This window comes from Arachis ipaensis, chromosome B7 (genome assembly GCF_059453495.1).
Source record: "Arachis ipaensis isolate K30076 ecotype BB chromosome B7, ASM5945349v1, whole genome shotgun sequence".
Lineage (NCBI taxonomy): Eukaryota > Viridiplantae > Streptophyta > Magnoliopsida > Fabales > Fabaceae > Arachis > Arachis ipaensis.
In genome coordinates, this window is record NC_142442.1 from 8,122,139 (window position 1) to 8,140,896 (window position 18,758).

The following is an 18,758-nucleotide window of genomic DNA, read 5'->3' on the forward strand; positions in this document are numbered from 1 at the left end:
TAACAGTTAAAAAAGATTCATCCCAGTAGGTGAGAGGCATTTTGGCATGAGAAAGCATGGCCAAATCCATTTCAGTGATGTGATGATGCTTTCTTTCTGCATGCCCATTTTGTTTTGGGATGTATGGGCATGATAAGCGCTGAAAAATGTCATGATGTTGAAGGCATTCTTTAAAGGAATGAGAGAGATATTCCTTACCATTGTTGGATTGAAGCATTTTGATGTTGTGCCCTGTGAATTTTTTAATGAATTCTTTATATTGTTTAAAAGCTTCAAAAACCTGTGGCTTATTTACAAGCAAATAGATACAAGTATATCTAGAGTATGCATCGATAAAAGTCACATAATATCAAAATCCAAGGTGAGAAATCATGGGTGCTGGACCCCAAACGTCAGAGTAAACAAGTTCTAAAGGATAACGATATGTAGTTTCTGAAATAGGAAATGGTAACTTATGCATTTTTGCTTGCATGCAATGATCACAAATAGAGTTAGAGAAATCTAAAAAATTGACAATTTTATTATATTTTGGAGGATTACAATTTGTAAGGACATGTTTTATAATTTTAGGAGAAGCATATTTAAGTCTATAATGCAATAAAGTGTAAGAGTTACATGAGTCTGATTTTTCAGCATTGTTAACAACATGAGTATAATTTTTATAGGTGACAGTATTAACAAAAATTGTAGATTCTTTGAGCCCTATGTCCACGTAGAAGAGTTTCTTGAGTGTGTTTGCATTTGACTAAGCAATTGTGTGCATGAAATTCAAAGAATACATGATTGTCCTCACAAAATTTACCAACACTTATCAAATTATTTGTTAAATCAAGAGTATATAAAATTTGATTTAAAGAAAACAGGCGATTTGAGTCTTTTGCAAGAATATATGAATTTTTAGAATGTGAGATGAACATACCGGAACCATCTTCCAATCGAACCTGTTCTAATCCGTGATATTCATGGCTCAAAATCAGATTATTCAGGTCAGGAGTGAGATGGTGTGAGGCGCCAGTGTCTGGATACCAAGAATCATCTGTTAACATTGATAGTATAGCTACATAGGCCTAAGGATGATGAAAAGAAGAAGAGGGTGGTGGAAGAGTGGAGGATCTTGTGGAGTTTGTAGTGGTGAAAATTCTGGATTGTTGAGAGTTGGTGGGAGGTCGAAAACCCTGAGAATTAGTTGGGGAAGAAATGCTTTGATCGAAGCGATGATAACATGACCACACAAGATGACCTAGTTTTCCATAAACCTGGCATTGTGGACAAGTTCAGGTGTAGGAATTATGACCCTCTCGATTAAACCTAGCTCCTCTTCCATGTTTTCCCCCAAAATTTGTTTGTGAATAGTGTGCTTGAGCAATCATGGATTTTGGTTTGTGAAATCTTTCTAGCATGTTGTCATGTGTTTGTAATAAATTCTCAACTTCATTGAGTGTAAATGATTCTGTATTTGTAGAAACAGTGGATATGAACATAATTTGATAATCTTCATTGAGATCCTCAATGATAACATCAATTTGTTCTTCAGTAGTGAGAGAATTTTTCAATGCTGCTAAAGAATAAAAGAGGTGTTTGAGCTTACTCATGTAATCGGTAACTGTTAACCCAACTTTTTTGATAGTTTTGATTTGAGATTTGAGTTGTTTAACTTTGTATCTTACAGTCTTGGCGAAATAATCTTCAAACTTTTCCCACATTTCATAACAAAAGGCACTGCCAATCATCTTGTTATTTAAATCTTTGTCCACATGAAGGCTAGAAGGAAATAAATTAAGCAGTAATCTTCTTGTCTCCATTGCTTGTAAGTCTTGGATTCAATACCAGTGAGAGTATCAGCATCAAATTCAAATTGAGGAGGAATTGAATCACGCTTGCGATGATCTTACAGATCTTGGCTTCTAGTTGCTGCAAGTGCCTATGCTTGCCATATTTTGAAGTTGTTCTCTCCTAATTTATTGGCTATAGGATTCTAAAAATTTTTTGGAGTGAAAATTGATGAAACAATAACAGCATTATTATTTGCAGGGTTTGAGTTAGCAGAATCAGCAGCGACGGATGAAGTCATGGATCAAAATACCACAGCTCTTAATACCATGAACGAATTCTAGTTTGAGCAGAGAATTAGAGAACTAGAGAGAAAAAGACTGAAAAGAGAATTTAAAATTATAAAATTGTGTTTGAATTACAGTTAGGATGAATCTTATATAGTCCTAAGAATGAGAGAACAAAAACCTCATCATTCACAACAACTCGGCCAAAATATCTCAACTCACTTTACTAGTAATAACAAATTTTAACAAATTTTTCTTCTTTTAATTGACTAATCTGTATCCTTTTCAACGTGTACCGTCAGTTATTCTATATAATAAAAAATATAGTCTTATTTTATCATTTTAATTTTTTTTTAATTTTATTTTTTGTATTTTCGTATTTTGTCACATACTTAATACTTTCTCAATAAGTTGTTACATTCGCGCATGAAAATTTGAAAAATATATTAAAATATGAATATGTATTATATTAAACAATTTAAATAAAATATTGATTTAATAAATTAATTATAGTTTTTATATAAATACATCTTCATGTAAATTAAGTAGTTATTTGTTTAAGTCTCAAACTCTCATCAATGGCTTTTAAAGAAAAATAATCAAATTAAGATTTTAGATCTTTTAAGTTGTATTTATTGCAAGCCATGATAGTTAACAATTTAAATAAAATTACCCAATACACTCACTTACCTTTAAGACAAATAAGCAGTTTTTACAGTTATTAACTGTCAAAAATAATTATTATTTTATTAGAATATTTTTTTATGATCACTAAATTATATATAAAAATGTATTTATACGTATTTTCACTGTTACTAATTGGAATAAAAATAAAATATTAAAAGACATTTTTAATATTATGGCCTAATAATTATTCACCATCGATTCAATATAATTAAGTGTATTATCAAGAAAAAAAAAAACTTCTTTTACAATTGAGATAGAGCTCTCAAGAATAACTTTTACTGTTCTATGTTTCATAATTATTCATGTTGGAATATATTTAGATATAATATATTTATTTAATATCTAGATATATCTCATATAAATTTTATATTTATGAATTTGATATTAGATTAATTTTATCATTATAATTAAATTATATTCTTAGTTTATGAATAGATATTTCTCATTCTACATTCTCATTGTATTTCTTAATATTAAATTTAATTTATTCTGTAACTCATCATGAATTCTAACAATTTACATAATTATATATTCAAATAGATAATTATAATTATTATTAAGACATACTTATAGTGTTCGTTATCTTTCTCTTTTTCTTTTTTTTTTTTAAAAAAGAAAAGAGGTATACAAAAATTAGAGACTATTTTAATAAAGACACTAAAAATATTTTTTTAAATATGTTTATATGTGTCATGTTATTATTAGACATCTTTATTAAACTGATTAATAATTTATTTTTAATAAATCAGAATAAAATCGGTTTATTATAGTAATAATAATAAATCTAATTATCTACATTATAATTATTAGATCCGGTTTGATCCGATCGAATTACATAATCTAAATCGAATATCTTTAAATTTTTTGATAAAAAGATAAATATATCTCTGACTTTTTTGTTTTGCAGACATTTGAATTCCTAAAAATTTAAAAATACAATTAGATCCCTAAAAAAATTGAGTTTATTGTTATTGTTATAAAAAAAATCGATTTTATTTTAATTTGTTAAGAAATTCAAAAATAACATGTTAATTAATATGTCCAATAATAATGCGGCACGTAAACGTTTTTACAAAAAAAATATTTTACGCATCTTTATGAAAGCATCCCATACAAGTTAATCAGCCACAGATTGATTAGTCTTGGTGCCAGTGGCGGAACTTGAAACAAAATTTTGGAGGGCCAAATAGAGGATAATTGTCAAGATGCTTTTGATATGGACCCTATTTAAGATAAGTTCATCTAATTCCATCTCTCTGGTTTGGGTAATATTGTCAAATTTAAAGCCGTTTTTCAGGGTCTCGTTCCAAAAACATAAGGTCAAATTCATCATATGTAACTTTTTAAACTTTTAAAGGTTGTATCTCACTTTTTTGTGATTTATTAAAGTAGAAGAACTATCTACATGTGTTGATATTGTAAAAGTTATATGTTCTCCTTCTTAAATATTAGCCTTCTTCTTAAAAAATGCATCAATTCTTTAATTTTTTATTATTATTTTGTATAAAATTTGAATATATATCCTGTAAAATATGTAAAGAAGAAGTTAGAAGGACAAATATTAAAATTTATAATATTTATTAAATTTTTTTATCAATTTATACAAATACAATAATATTAATACTTAATGAATATTCTATTATTTTTTATTATATAAAAAATTAAATTAAATAAATAATAAAATATAAAATAATATTAAATTAAATAAATAAAAAATATCTAATATTTTATATTTGAACTTAAAAATAGAGGAAGTGTTGTTTATTAAATTTATTGGATACTTTAAGTCATAGTAAAATATTTAAGTCAATTAAATTATTTTTTATCTTTTAAAAAATACTACTAATTTTTTTATAAAAAATTTAGAGAGTCATGACCCCTTTGTTTGAACTAAGATCCGCCGCTGGTTGGTGCATATAACTATATAAGTACTAATGAGTTAAACAATTCTGATCAACGTAATATATAATCCCAATAACATGAGTAGATTAGCAAAAGTCTTTACATACATGTACAATGCAAGGGCATTACTTAGGAGGGAATGCAAGTCATACTTAAAAAAAAAAATAGTAATGATATCTAGATGTATATATTTATTTTTTTATTATATTTTATTTGTCCTCATAATAAAATATAAATTATTTTCTTAAGTTTTATATTAAAAAATATTTTATTAAAACTAATGTATTATTAACACTTTTTATTTATTAATATGTATAAAAATAAAAAAATATAACATAAATCAAAATAATAAGTGTTTAGAGGTACCTGATTAAATTATTAAGTAATAAGATCGATCTGATCATCTTATTAGGTCAGATCCAATAAAGTGATTCAAATTAACGATTTATTCTTTTACAATATAATTTTAGATTTTTAGTATTTTGAATTCTAGCCGTAAGAATTTTGTATTTTTATTAAGCAATCTTTCGGTTTAAGTAATAATAAAAAAGTAAAAATATATATATATTTTTAAATTAAATATAATAAAAATTATTTGTTAAAATAAAAATATATTAATTGCTATCCTTCAGAGTCATTTACGTTGCATTATACATGCATTATGCAATAATACTGGTTAGCAATTTAGCATATATATTCCCAAGGCCACTTGCCAGTTGCCATGGTTTCATCAATTTGCTTACCTAAGTTTTCCCACGCGTCCTACTATTCACATTTTACGCTCTAAAATCGAATGGCTCAATCGGTAGTGTTGATAAGCTTCGTTGACCCTTCATTTCATTGCAATTTAACCCAATCGAAATATAAATGTTTTAGGTTGTATTTAAGGAAGGTTATCATTTAATTTTTCAACCACTTTGATTTATCTTCTTTTTCATTTATCACTATAAATAGTGCGGAGGAGAAACGTATAGTTCATGTACTTTCACTACATATCTTTTAATTAATCACAATGGCAAATATGAATACCAAGCCCTTTTTCTTTTTCTGCTTGTTTTGCACATTGTTGCTCATCTCTGCTGTGGTGGCAATTGATCAACCATTCAAAGATGAGAAACAAGGTATATATGTAAAATAACAATTCGCAAATGAATTTTTAAAATATTATATATATACTAGTATATATTATATAATTTATTTAAAATATATATTTTGTATTAAATAATTACTTTTTAACATAAACGTAACATATTTGTATAAATTTTTTTTACACGCCTATTTTATTTCATGCATGATTGATTTCACCATTAACTCAAAAGTCAAAACTACTCTTTTAAGTTTATCATGAAGTACATAAAAGCTATTTTAACTTTAATTTAACCACCAAAAATGTTATTTTGACTTCTTTCCCTTTTCTTACTATTATAAATTAACGTGCTAAATTATATAATTTTATGGACAAGTACACTAATATACTAGAAAAATCTAAATGATCATTATTATTCACTCTATCTAAACTAGAGAGTAAAGCAGACTTTAATTCGCTCATAATTTTTAATTTTATATATTTAAATATTTAAATTGATTTAATTTTATACAAATCTTTCTAAGTGTTTTCAAATGTATCTCTATGATTTAATTCTCATGTTAACTTTTGTTGTTGACCTATATTTTACAAGTTTTAGAAAAGTTACTTCTATAATTTAAATGTTAGGATCAAATTGAAAATTTTGTAAAATTCTAGGAATAAAACAATTTACATCATCTTAAAAAAATTGTTGCTATTAATTTTAGAAATGGTAGTAGATTATTCGAATTGCTGTTTTTTACTATTATTTTTAGCCATGGATTCGATTCCTTTAATTTAGTAATTCAACGATATATTTTAGCTCACACTTTTAAATATTGTTGACTAATTGATGATCAAAATATAATTCTAATAGCGCTCAAGTATTTCTTTTAATTTTATACCATTTATATATACCGTTAATTATATATGTTATATCTTTAATATTATTACACATACTCATAGTTTCAAATTACTTTTAATTTTTGTTTATTAATTTTAGAATAAATATTCAAATTGATTTCTAAAAAATTTCACATCGAATACTTTGATTTTAAACAAAATATTTTATTTTCAAAATATCTTCAAAAATTACTTTTGTCAAACAGATTGTTTTTTGCGTCATTTTAAATGAGACTAGCTTGTCTTGAAATGTATTTTTTAAAAACCTAATTATGTTACAGTAAAATTTGTTTTGAATTTTTTTGTCCAATATATGTATTGTATTAATTATTTTGTATATATGTACAGCTACTCAAGAAGACCCAACAGACGAAGGATTTTATTACCGGGGAGGACGAGGAGGATATGGCGGCGGATGGGGAGGACGAGGAGGATATGGCGGCGGATGGGGAGGACGGGGAGGATATGGAGGAGGGGGAGGACGCGGCTGGGGTGGGGGTGGTGGTGGCTGGGGTGGTCAAGCTCCATGATAAAATGCTCCGGCGGATATATATGGATGCACGGATCTATAGTTCTCTATACATAGGTGTGTGTTTGTTTCAATGATGTTCATAATGTAAATAATAAGAAATAAGAAATAAAGCATGGTGCATGAACTAGTAAACTACCACGGACTTCATAGTTCATACATGCACCATGCCATGCATGCTCTTGTGCTATATGTATCTATATGTACCGTCAGTTATTTCATATAATAAATCGCCACGTCTCTGATGATGGTGACTTTTTGTTGACTAATACTAAATTCTAAACCATCCACAGTAATTTCTGATATTTAGTTATTTACCACAATCCGCTGCTTCGCTTTTATGAAATTGTTCTTAAGCATCACTAATTCAAAATCTTCGATCTCCGTTGAAAGCTTCCAGAACCATTATTCCACCGCCTAGCACTACCTCGACACCTTCTCGAACCTTCTTCCTCCTTCGACCAACTCCACCACACTCTAGAGCAGGATGCTTGTGGCAAGTGACCATGACCCCACCAGCTGCTTCATTGCATGGGGTTTCAAATTCTCACCAGTGTTTTTTTTTTTTTTTTTTTTGACGTGGCCGAAGTATTCATGTTTAATTTGCAGAAGAAAACAGGGACGAACAGTGAATTTTATGGGCCTTGATGGGCCATGAGTTATGTTTTGTTCGTTTCAACAAAAAAAAGGCAGTTTTTTTGTTTTGGATATCGAAGTTTGACTTTTTTGAATTTCATAAAAAGTCAAAATCATTATGTGTGTCTAATTTTCAGTAAAAATTAGTTACAAACAGGCACGGACCTAGTAAGAACCAAGAGGGGGCACTTGCCCCCATTGGATTTTTGTTTTTTTTTTTTTTTAAATAATTATATATAATGTATTTTTATTTTAAATTTTAAATGACTCCATTATAAATAAATTAAATTTAATTGGCTAAAATCCCAAATTTACCTTTTTATTTCTCTATTATTTTAACTATTATTTAACCTAATTAAATTAGTTTTTGTGCCGTTACTTTTTTATTCTTTTAAATTTTTTTTTATTTTTATATTTTTAACATTTTTTTTCTATTCTTTGTCTAATAATTATCTTCTATTCATCAAAAAGTAAAATTTAAATTCTCTATATTTTTTTTATATAACTTTCTACGACTCTATGTATCTTCCAATTTCATTGTTTCTCTTTTTGATATTTTTAATTGCAAATTTTAATTCAAACAATTATAGTTTAGGTATTAATCTAATATTTTATTCTCTTCATGACTTTATATATTTTATTTTATTCTCAATTTATTCATCTTTATTACTTATTTTTTAGCTTTTGCTCTATTATATGTACCTGTGTTGCATATAAAATTTTAAAATAAATTGATTAATTTACTAATTTAAAATATATTTTTTATTTTTGAAAATAATAATGACAAAATATTTTAATTATAATACATAATTAAACAGATAAACAAAATTTTTTATCTAACATTATATCAAAATTAAATTAAAAAATATATAACATATTTAATTATTTAAAAAAGAAAGAAAGAAAAATATTGCAAATTAAGGTTCTATTATTTTATATAAACATACTTTTATATATAGATTTAATTTTTATAGTATTTATATATAATTTTAGTTTTAAATTATAAATACTAGTGTCTCATTAGTTGCTAATGTGCCAATTGAGTCAGTCTTTTATTATTAAATGTGTATAAAAAAATTAGTTAAGATAACAAGTTATCTATAATTTAATTAAAATATTTTAAGTTCAAGTTTTAGAAATAAAAAAATATTATTTATAAATTATATATAATGAATAGTATTTTAAAAATAAAAGTGTTCATTGATTTTTTTTATTTTTATATCTTTATATAATTAATAATACTTAATAAAATTTATTTTAGTGTATATATTTTTGCCCCCATTCTTAAAATTTTCTGACTCCGTCACTGGTTACAAACCATCTCTATTATGATTTCAGATCAAATGCTAATTAGGTCCAATAGTCTTTAGTGTCGCACCATGTCAAATTTCAATTGAATGATAGATGATGGCCACCATAGGTTGCTGAATAGTGTAGTCACGACTCACTGTAGACGATACCATAGTAAATAATAAAAAATATTATTTATACATTAAAATTAATTACTAAAATTAATTATTATATATTTGTATATAAATATATATATTATTTAACTTATTTTTTATATATATTTTATATTTTAATATTTATTTTATATTTATAATTAATTTTAGTAACTGATTTCAATATACACCTAATCTAACATAATATAATTGTATCTTATAGTATTTTGTCAAAATTCAAATAATAAAAAAATGATTATTTGCATAAAAATAAATATTTTTATGTGAAAATATATTAAGATGTGAACATGTGTTATCTTAAATAGTTTGGTCAAACTATTAATCTAACGAACTCAATAATTATCATTTTTATATAAATACGCACGCCTTCATGTACGTAGTTATCTTTTTTATAGTCTCAAACTCTCAATAGATTTTAAAGAACAAATTAAATCAAGATTTTAGATCTTTTAAGTTGTATTTATTGCAAGCCATGATATACTTAACAATTTAAATAAAATTAACCAATACACTCACTCACTTTCAAGACAAATAAGCAGTTTTTATAGTTATTATTTGTCAAAATCAATTATTATTTCATTAGAGATTTTTTATGATCACTAAATCATATATAAAAAATGTATTTACAAGTATTTTCACTGTTAATAATTGGAAAATATTAAATGCCATTTTTAATATTATGGCCCAATAATTATTCACGATTCAATATAATTAAGTGTATTATAAAGAAAAAAACCTTTTTTTTACAATTGAAAGCTCTCAAGAATAACATTGACTGTTTTATGTTTTATAATTATTCATGTTGGAATATATTTAGATATAATATATTAATATAATATCTAGATATATATCATATAAATTTTATATTTATGAATTTGATATTAGATTATTGTTATCATTATAATTAAATTATATTCTTAGTTTATAAATAAATATTTCTCATTCTACATTCTCATTATATTTCTGAATATTAAATTTAATTTATTCTGTAATTCATCATGAATTCTAACAATTTACATAATTATATATTCAAATAGATAATTATTAGGTGAATGTTATCCAACTCCTCTAAAATAACATGTAAGTTACCCTTTATTATGTGTCACATTGTAATTGGTCCTTATCTTAACCATAGTTGGGACAAGAAGTGCCAACGTCATCACCATCTACTGCCCTCCCACACAACCTCTCTTCCCATAGTGAGCGCTTCTCTTTGCCATGGATCACTTCTTACCCACATAATTAATGGTTAATTTGGTTATTAAATTTTTTATTAAAAAAATATATCTTTATTTAATTACGTGATGGAACATATATTTATATGTAAAATATAATATAATAAAATAAATCTATTCAAAGTATTTAAAAGTATAATTAAAATCATGAACATACAAATATAATAATAAAATTTGTACTCCAAACAAATAAACATATTTTTTTATCATACATATATTATTTAAAAAATAAATATATTATTAAAATTAATAACAAAAATTTAAAATGATAAATATATTATTCGTTGTTTCGTTTTGTTTATGTGATTTCTATGCTCTAATGATGAAAACCTTATATATATGATAATACTATTGAAAATTCTTGCTTAATTATTGGTAATTTTTTTTTATGTTTTGCAATTTTACTGAGATTATGTTTTAATTTTATTATTTTAGAGTTGATCTCTGATTTTCTGTGAATATGTGATTGTTGTGAATCTGTGAATCCATTGTTTTATTTGTTTCTGAGATTACTATGCCCTAATGATGAATATATCATATATGTGATACTATTAAAAATTCTTGCTTGTAATTATAGGTGGTTTTTGTTTATGTTTTGTAATTTTTTTGAGATTATGTTTTAATTTTATTGTTTTAGAGTTGATTTTAATTGTTTTTTAAATGTAGGATTCAAACAAATCGGATTATATTCTATAATCACTATCATTACAAAAGAAGGTCATTTATATTTTTAGAATGTGTTTATTATTTAAAATTTTGGATATGTTTGGTTGTTTTAAGAATTTGTTTGAAACTTAGATGGAGATAATATTTGTTATTTGTTATTTAAGTCTTTGAAGATTATAGAGATTATACTTGCAATGATACTTACAGATTATTTTTTATCTTTTTTTCTGATTTTTTTTAATATTTTAAACTTTTTTTAAAATTTGTGAATATTTACAGAAATTCTGATCCCCAACAGATATGGAATCCCGTTATCCATCGCAAAAATAAAAAGAAAATAAAAACAAACTTAAAATGACGAAAATAAAGATATATCTCCGATCCATTCTATAGATATTCGTTGTCATTTCTACCTAAAATAAAGACCAAGAAAATGGGCTTGTGATGAATGTTTTGATCGTCCGAAAATTGCTCTTCGGTCTGCTGTAGACAACGGTTAAGGGGACTACTTACAAGAAATTCTAATAATATGAAAATCGCAAATATCTTAGTAGAGTAGAGATATAAAATTAGATGATAATTACCTAAGGGGTGGTGTATTTATAAGATGGACAGGATAGATAACTGAGTCACATCTTGTGCGATTCTTTTGGCTAATGATGGACAATTGTGTGAGCGTTTATTGCAGAATAGAGTGGTTATTCCTCTGCATGCATGCTAGGTATAGTGAAAGTAATAAGGATAATTTTTTGTTCTCCAAATCAAATTAGATATCAAGTTATAAAATTCAATTTTAGATTCTTTCGGGTGTAATAATCTGATTAAATTATAAACGAATTATGATTCAAATGACATCATCTTTTTATTTTTATCTAAAAATTTTGAATTTAAATCTCATTTTTAACTTAAAAAAAAAATAATCTGATTGAACTATTAAATAGTAGAATTTAATGATTTTATTGGGCCAAATCCAATAAAATGATTTAAATTGATAATTCACTCTTTTACAATGTAATTTTAGACTTTTTAGTGTTATACTGACGGTAAGTATTTTATATTTTTATTAAGAAATCTTTTGGTTTAAGTAATAAAAAAGTAAAAATATATTTTTTATAAATTATATATAATGAAATTTATTTTAATAAATAAAAATATATTAATTGCTACCCTTCTCAGTCCTTTACGTTACGTTATATATGCATGATGCAATACCGCTTAGCACATGTATTCCCAAGGCCACTTGCCACTTGCCATGGTTACATAAACTTGCTTACCTAACATTTTCCACACGTCCTATTATTCACATTTTACGCTCTAAAATTGAATGGCTTAATCGGTGTTGATAAGCTTCGTTGACCCTTGATTTCATTGCAATAATCTAAATAATAATGCTTTTGTATTTAAGGGTATCAAAATCGAAAATATTCAAATTAAATAAATGTTATAATTTTATCTTTATCCTTTTGGTTTTAAGATTTTAGATAGATGGACATAAAATCATGGTCTAAAATTATACAAAGACTTTATCCTAATTAAATCAATTTATCTACCTGTTATATTTATTTTATTTAATTTTTTTTCAAATAAATTTATATCCTACAATACAATACATGTCTATTTTTAGCATCAAACGGTTACTAGATAGGGCCTTAGCGTCACTCTAAGCCCTAAGGAGAGGAAAAGACAAATGAACACGTTCATATTATTCATCAATATGACTTCTCTCATTTAATTTTTCATCACCTTTGATTTATCATTTTTTTCATTTATCACTATAAATAGTGTGGACAAATGCATAGTTCATGTACTTTCACTGCATATCTTTTAATTAATCACAATGGCAAATATGAATACTAAGCCCTTTTTCTTTTTCTGCGTGTTTTGTACATTGTTGCTGATCTCTGCTGTGTTAGCAATTGATCAACCATCCAAAGATGAGGAACAAGGTATATATGTAAAATAATAATTCGCAAATAAATTTTAAAAATATTATATATATACTAAAAATTAATCACTAAATTAGTTATTTTATATATATTTATGTATATTCTATAATTTATTTCTAATGATAATTTATATTTTAATATATATTTTATTCATTCTATCTAAACTAAAGGGTAAAGCAGACTTTAATTTGCTCATAATTTTTAATTTATATATTTAAATATTTAAATTGTTTTAATTATGTACAAATTTTTTTAAGTATTTTTAAATGTACCTCTATGATTTAATTCCCATGCATGTTAGCTTTTGTTGTTGACCTATATCTTAGAAGTTATAAAAAAGTTACTTCTATAATTTAATTGCTAAGATTAAATTGAAAATTTTGTAAAATCCTAGTAATAAACAATTTACATTACCCTAACAAAATTGTTGCTATTAATTTTATTCAGTACACCCTAACCGCGGGGGAGGAGGTGGTCACGGCGGAGGAGGTGGTCACGGCGGAGGCTGGGGAGGTGGTGGTCATGGGGGAGGAGGTGGTCACGGCGGAGGACACGGTGGAGGCTGGGGAGGAGGTGGTCATGGAGGACATGGTGGAGGACATGGCGGAGGACATGGTGGAGGACATGGCGGAGGACAAGATCGCTATTGATGTAAAAATATTGAAAAAATAAAAATAAAAACCTAGATGCATTCCATATACTAACGGTAGCATCTATGAACTAAGAAATAAAGCACGGGCTACTATGATTGTATACATTATGCACCATGCTCTTGTACTATATACCGTCAATTATATATGTTATATCTTTAATATTACCTCACATATATATTCATAGTTTCAAATTACCTTTAATTCTTGTTTATTAATTTTAGGATAAATATCTAAATTAATCTCTAAAAACTTTTAGATCAAACACTTTCATTTTGAAAAAGAAAAATATTTTAAAATATCATCAAAATTTATTTTTGACAAACAGATTGTTCTTTGCTTTATTTTAAAAGGGATTAATTTATTTTAAAATATATTTTTTGAGATTTAATTATTTTATAATAAAATTTAATAAAAAAATTTGTCCAATATAAATATAAAAAAAATGATTTAAAGTGACTTAGGACCAGTCTAATCGATGAGAATATAATAATTCTCATGAATTTTTTAAAAGATAAAAATTATTAAAAACTAAAGTATTCAATTAAAAAAATTTTATAAAATAAAATAAATATTTACTCTAAATTTTATGAATCACTCTTTTAATTTTCAGTTAATAATTAGTACAATTGATCAACAATATCTATTTACCAGGATATATTTGTTAAGGAAAATAAAGAAGCACACAAGGTCGGGAATTGATCAAGAAAGGCAAAAAAATTGTTAAAAGATGATAACTAATTGTATTGTGCGTATTGTTGTTATGAAAAAATTTTAACCATTCTAAATAAATTTTTTAGGAATGGAAGAGTATCAAACTTACTTTTAGTAATTTATTGAAAAACATTTAATAAAAATTTATATACTAATATCCTATTACGTTTATGAAACATTTAATTTTTACTTTTTTTTTACTCTTTTATATACTAATATCCTATTACGTTTCACTTCTAAAAAATTTATATAAAATGATTAAAGTCATTTTATAACAGCAATACACATAATATAACTAATTATTATCAGCTTTTAACAATTTCTTAACCTGTCTTAACAATTCAACACTTTAAAACTTAACGGACAAATTTTGAGTAAACTACATAGAATCATAGATCTTTGTTTTTTGCTTTTTATTTTTTATAATTTTTAAGAAAATATAAAATAGTAGTCTTGTTTATTTATGGTTTTAATATGAGTTTTAAGTTGTTTCAATTTCGAATTTCATTCTCTTGGCAAATTACTCTTCTAATTTAATTTGCACCAGATTTCACATGCATAATCACAATCTACTAGCTAATTGACTTGTAAACATAGAATTAATTGAAGTAAAGAACTAGGAAATTAGAAACTGATCATCTTGCTCTTTAGAGTCATATTTTTTGAAATCTTTTGTGATTGAAGTGATCTTCTGAGAGATCATTAGACTTGATAAATGCAAGAACTTGGTATTTTCATAAAACAAAACTGTCTTCATTTAATTTGAAAGACATGGTGTTCATTGAAGTTTGAGTGCTTAGAATTTGTGATAGTGCTTAGAATTGTAATTGTGTAATCTTCAATTATGATAGATAACTTTTATACCACATAAACTTTTTTTTTATATCACCAAATTTTTTCAAATTATCTATATAAATAAAGTCAATAACATAAAGAATGAAAAATAAAAATAAATAAATTTTAATCACAATAGCACTTAAAAAATAAGTTATAAATTTAATTCAGACAAAAGAAAAATAAAAATTTTATATATAATAGAATAAAATAAATATTTTATAAACTGTACGAAGAATATGAAAAATAAAAATAATATAAAATAAAATAAAAAAAAATACAACATATAGAAAAAAATTTATTATTATTATCTTTTAATCAAAAGGAATGAAAGACTTGCAAAGCTTACAAAATAAAAGTACCAGATATAAGTTAATATAATGAATAAAAATTAAAATTAGTCCAAAAAATTAAATAAAATACTTCAAACAACTTTATACAGATAGAATTCTTTTTTATTTATAGAATCTCAATCTTTTTTGTAGGAACAAAATATCAAAAATTGATTACAAAGATAAGAAAATAAAATCATATAAAATCTTAAAGAATAATGTTAGAATATACAAAAGTTATAAAATATAAATAAATAAATAAAACATAAAATATTATTTAAATATTCTAGAGATTAAAAGAAAACAAACGAATAATCATCTAAAAAAATAAAAGAAATGTTAAATAGTAAAGGAGATAATGATTTTAACCTCTTAACTTTGGCTTCTGGCCAGTGGCCATAGTCTTTTTTTTTTCCTCTCTTTGCTTTCTTTTTTTTTTTTTTAATTGTCAAGTCATCAAAAAAATTTAAAAATAATTCAAAAAAATGAAAACAGTGATGCTATGTAATCAAAATACATAAGAGAAAATTAGATTATTATATAACAAAATTAACATAAATATATTTTATTATTAGATAAATAAATTTAAAGTAAAACTACGTAAAAAATAAAAAAAATTTAAAATAACAAAAATAATAAAAAAATAATTCTTATAATTTTATTCTGTCATTTTTATATATAAAAAATAAAAGAATAATAAATTTATAATTAAATTAATTTATATTTTATTCAATTTAAATAAATAATAAATTATTTTATTTTAATTTAATCCTTAAATTTATATGATTTGATTTTGGCTCAATAGATGAATTTTATAATTTTTTTATCGCAAATAAATTTATTTATACATGATATAATATCTAATACTACTATAATACAATAACAATATAATAACAATAATTAAAAACCATTATTTCATAATTAATACCAATATAAATTTATTGTTTTATACAGGAGACAATAATTTTTAACCAAATTAATCTATATTTATTGTATTTAATTAGAACAAATAACAAATTATCTATTTTATTATGCATCTTATAAGTTAATAAATCAAAATAGTTATATAATAAATTATAATTAATTATTAATATAAATTATAATAAATTGTGTGATATTTAAATATTTAATTAAATTAATTAATATAATTAATTTATTATAATAAATTATATTTAATAAATTAAAAAAATAAATCAAAAAATACTTTTAGAAATATATATTATGTTAATTTTATTATTAAATGTAAAAATCTGAATTTTATATAATAGAAAGAATAGATTTTAAACTTTGTGTTTTGGATTTTGACAGTAAATATTTTATATTTTTATTAAGAAATCTTTTTGTTTAATTAATAAAAAAGCAAAAATATATTTTTTATAAATTATATATAATAAAAATTATTTTAATAAATAAAAAATATATTAGTTGTTACCCTTCTCAGTCCTGTACGTTGCAGGGGCAAAACTTCGTATGTTGCAGGGGAGGCAGTGGCCCCCTCCCAAAAAAATTTGTTTACAAGAATAATAAAAAATCAAAGAGTGCTTTTCCTAAAAAAAAAAAGTAGGCCTCTTCCCTTTGAAAAATATATGTTGTCCGTAATTTCATTTAAGAAATGAATTAGAAAGTAGTGTGTTATTTGGGTTATAAATAGTGGGTCATATGTTTAGTTAAACAAAAAGTCCTAATCCATTTTAAAAGTGAATAATCTGAAAAGGCAATAACAAGAAGTCAACAAGTCACTTCTTCCATTCTTCCTCTTCTTTCAATAAGAAAACTTACTCCATATTTCTATTATCATTACAACTTAGAGGATAGCAAGTAGTCTTTGGTCTTCTATTATCATCTTTCATTCTTCTTTCTTTTGTAAGTTATTTATTTTATTTGTTTTTATGAATAATTTATATATTTATTTATTTATTTATCTAGTTTATAATATTATAATAATAATTTAGGTTTTTGAAAAAAATTGAAGATGATAATCATATAATTATAATGTTATCCTTGTATTGTTTTTAATTTTTTCTCATTATTAATTGTTTGTGACATTGATATTATTGATTTGCAAAAAATAAAATAAATTGAGTTTAGTTAAGTTGCATAATGTTTATCTTATTATCTATGTAAATTCTTAATTGTAGGAATTTAGTTGAATCATGAGCAAGATGAAAACAATAGATACTTTTTTCAAAAAGACTAGCCAGAAGAGTGAAAATGTTTCTAATGTTGTTACATCAACACCAACCTCTTCAATACTTGAGGCATCAAACATGAATACTTTAGCTCCTCAACAAGATAGTTCAAAGACAAAGCGCCCACGACTTAATCCTGAACAAATGGAAGTATGTCATTTGGTAAAAGATCCAGGAATTCGACCAATAATGATTTGGAAGTTTCATCCAAGTAAAAGAGATGAAATTCGTCGAGCTTATCTTAAAGCTGGACCAAATCAACCAATACTTGATAAGTATCCATTCTCGAGCGACCCAAGTCATCGTCGTCATTTTCAAGCTTCTTACTTTGAATTATATCCTTCATGGTTAGAGTATTCTATTGAAGATGATGCTGTATATTGTTTATCATGCTACCTATTTGCTATAAAATCTTCAATCAATACAGGTTCAAATGCTTTCATTGAAAACGGCTTCAGGAATTGGAAGAAGGTAAATAGTGAAAAAGATTGTCCTCTTTTGAATCACATTGGCAAAGGCCCCAATTCGTTCCATCATAGGGCAACAAAATCATGTGATGATTTGATGAAGCAATTACAACATGTTGATACACTTATGAAACGACAAACATCAGAGGAAATTGAGAATAATCGACGTAGACTTGGAGCATAATTGATTGTATTAGATGGTTGACTTTTCAAGATTGTGCTTATAGAGGCCATGATGAAAGTTCGAGTTCAGATAATCGAGGTAGCCTTATTGAATTGTTAAAGTTTTTTGGTTCTTACAATAGTAGTGTTCAGAAGCTTGTTTTGGAAAATGCTCCTAGATTTGCTAAATATACTTCAAGTGATGTTCAGAAAGAAATTCTACATATGTTCTTGCTACAATGGTAAGAAACTCAATTAGAAAGGATATTGGAGATGCTAAATTTTGTATTATCATTGATGAAACTCGTGATGAATCTAAA

The 18,758-nt window shown here is 24.7% G+C and overlaps 1 protein-coding gene across 1 annotated transcript; it reads left to right on the forward strand.

Moving 5' to 3' along the window:
* Positions 1-17,887: 17,887 nt before the first annotated feature.
* LOC148550272 (uncharacterized) lies at positions 17,888-18,460 on the forward strand. Its single transcript, XM_088494404.1, has one exon. The coding sequence runs from the start codon at positions 17,888-17,890 to the stop codon at positions 18,458-18,460; it is 573 nt and encodes a 190-aa protein (XP_088350530.1).
* Positions 18,461-18,758: the final 298 nt, after the last annotated feature.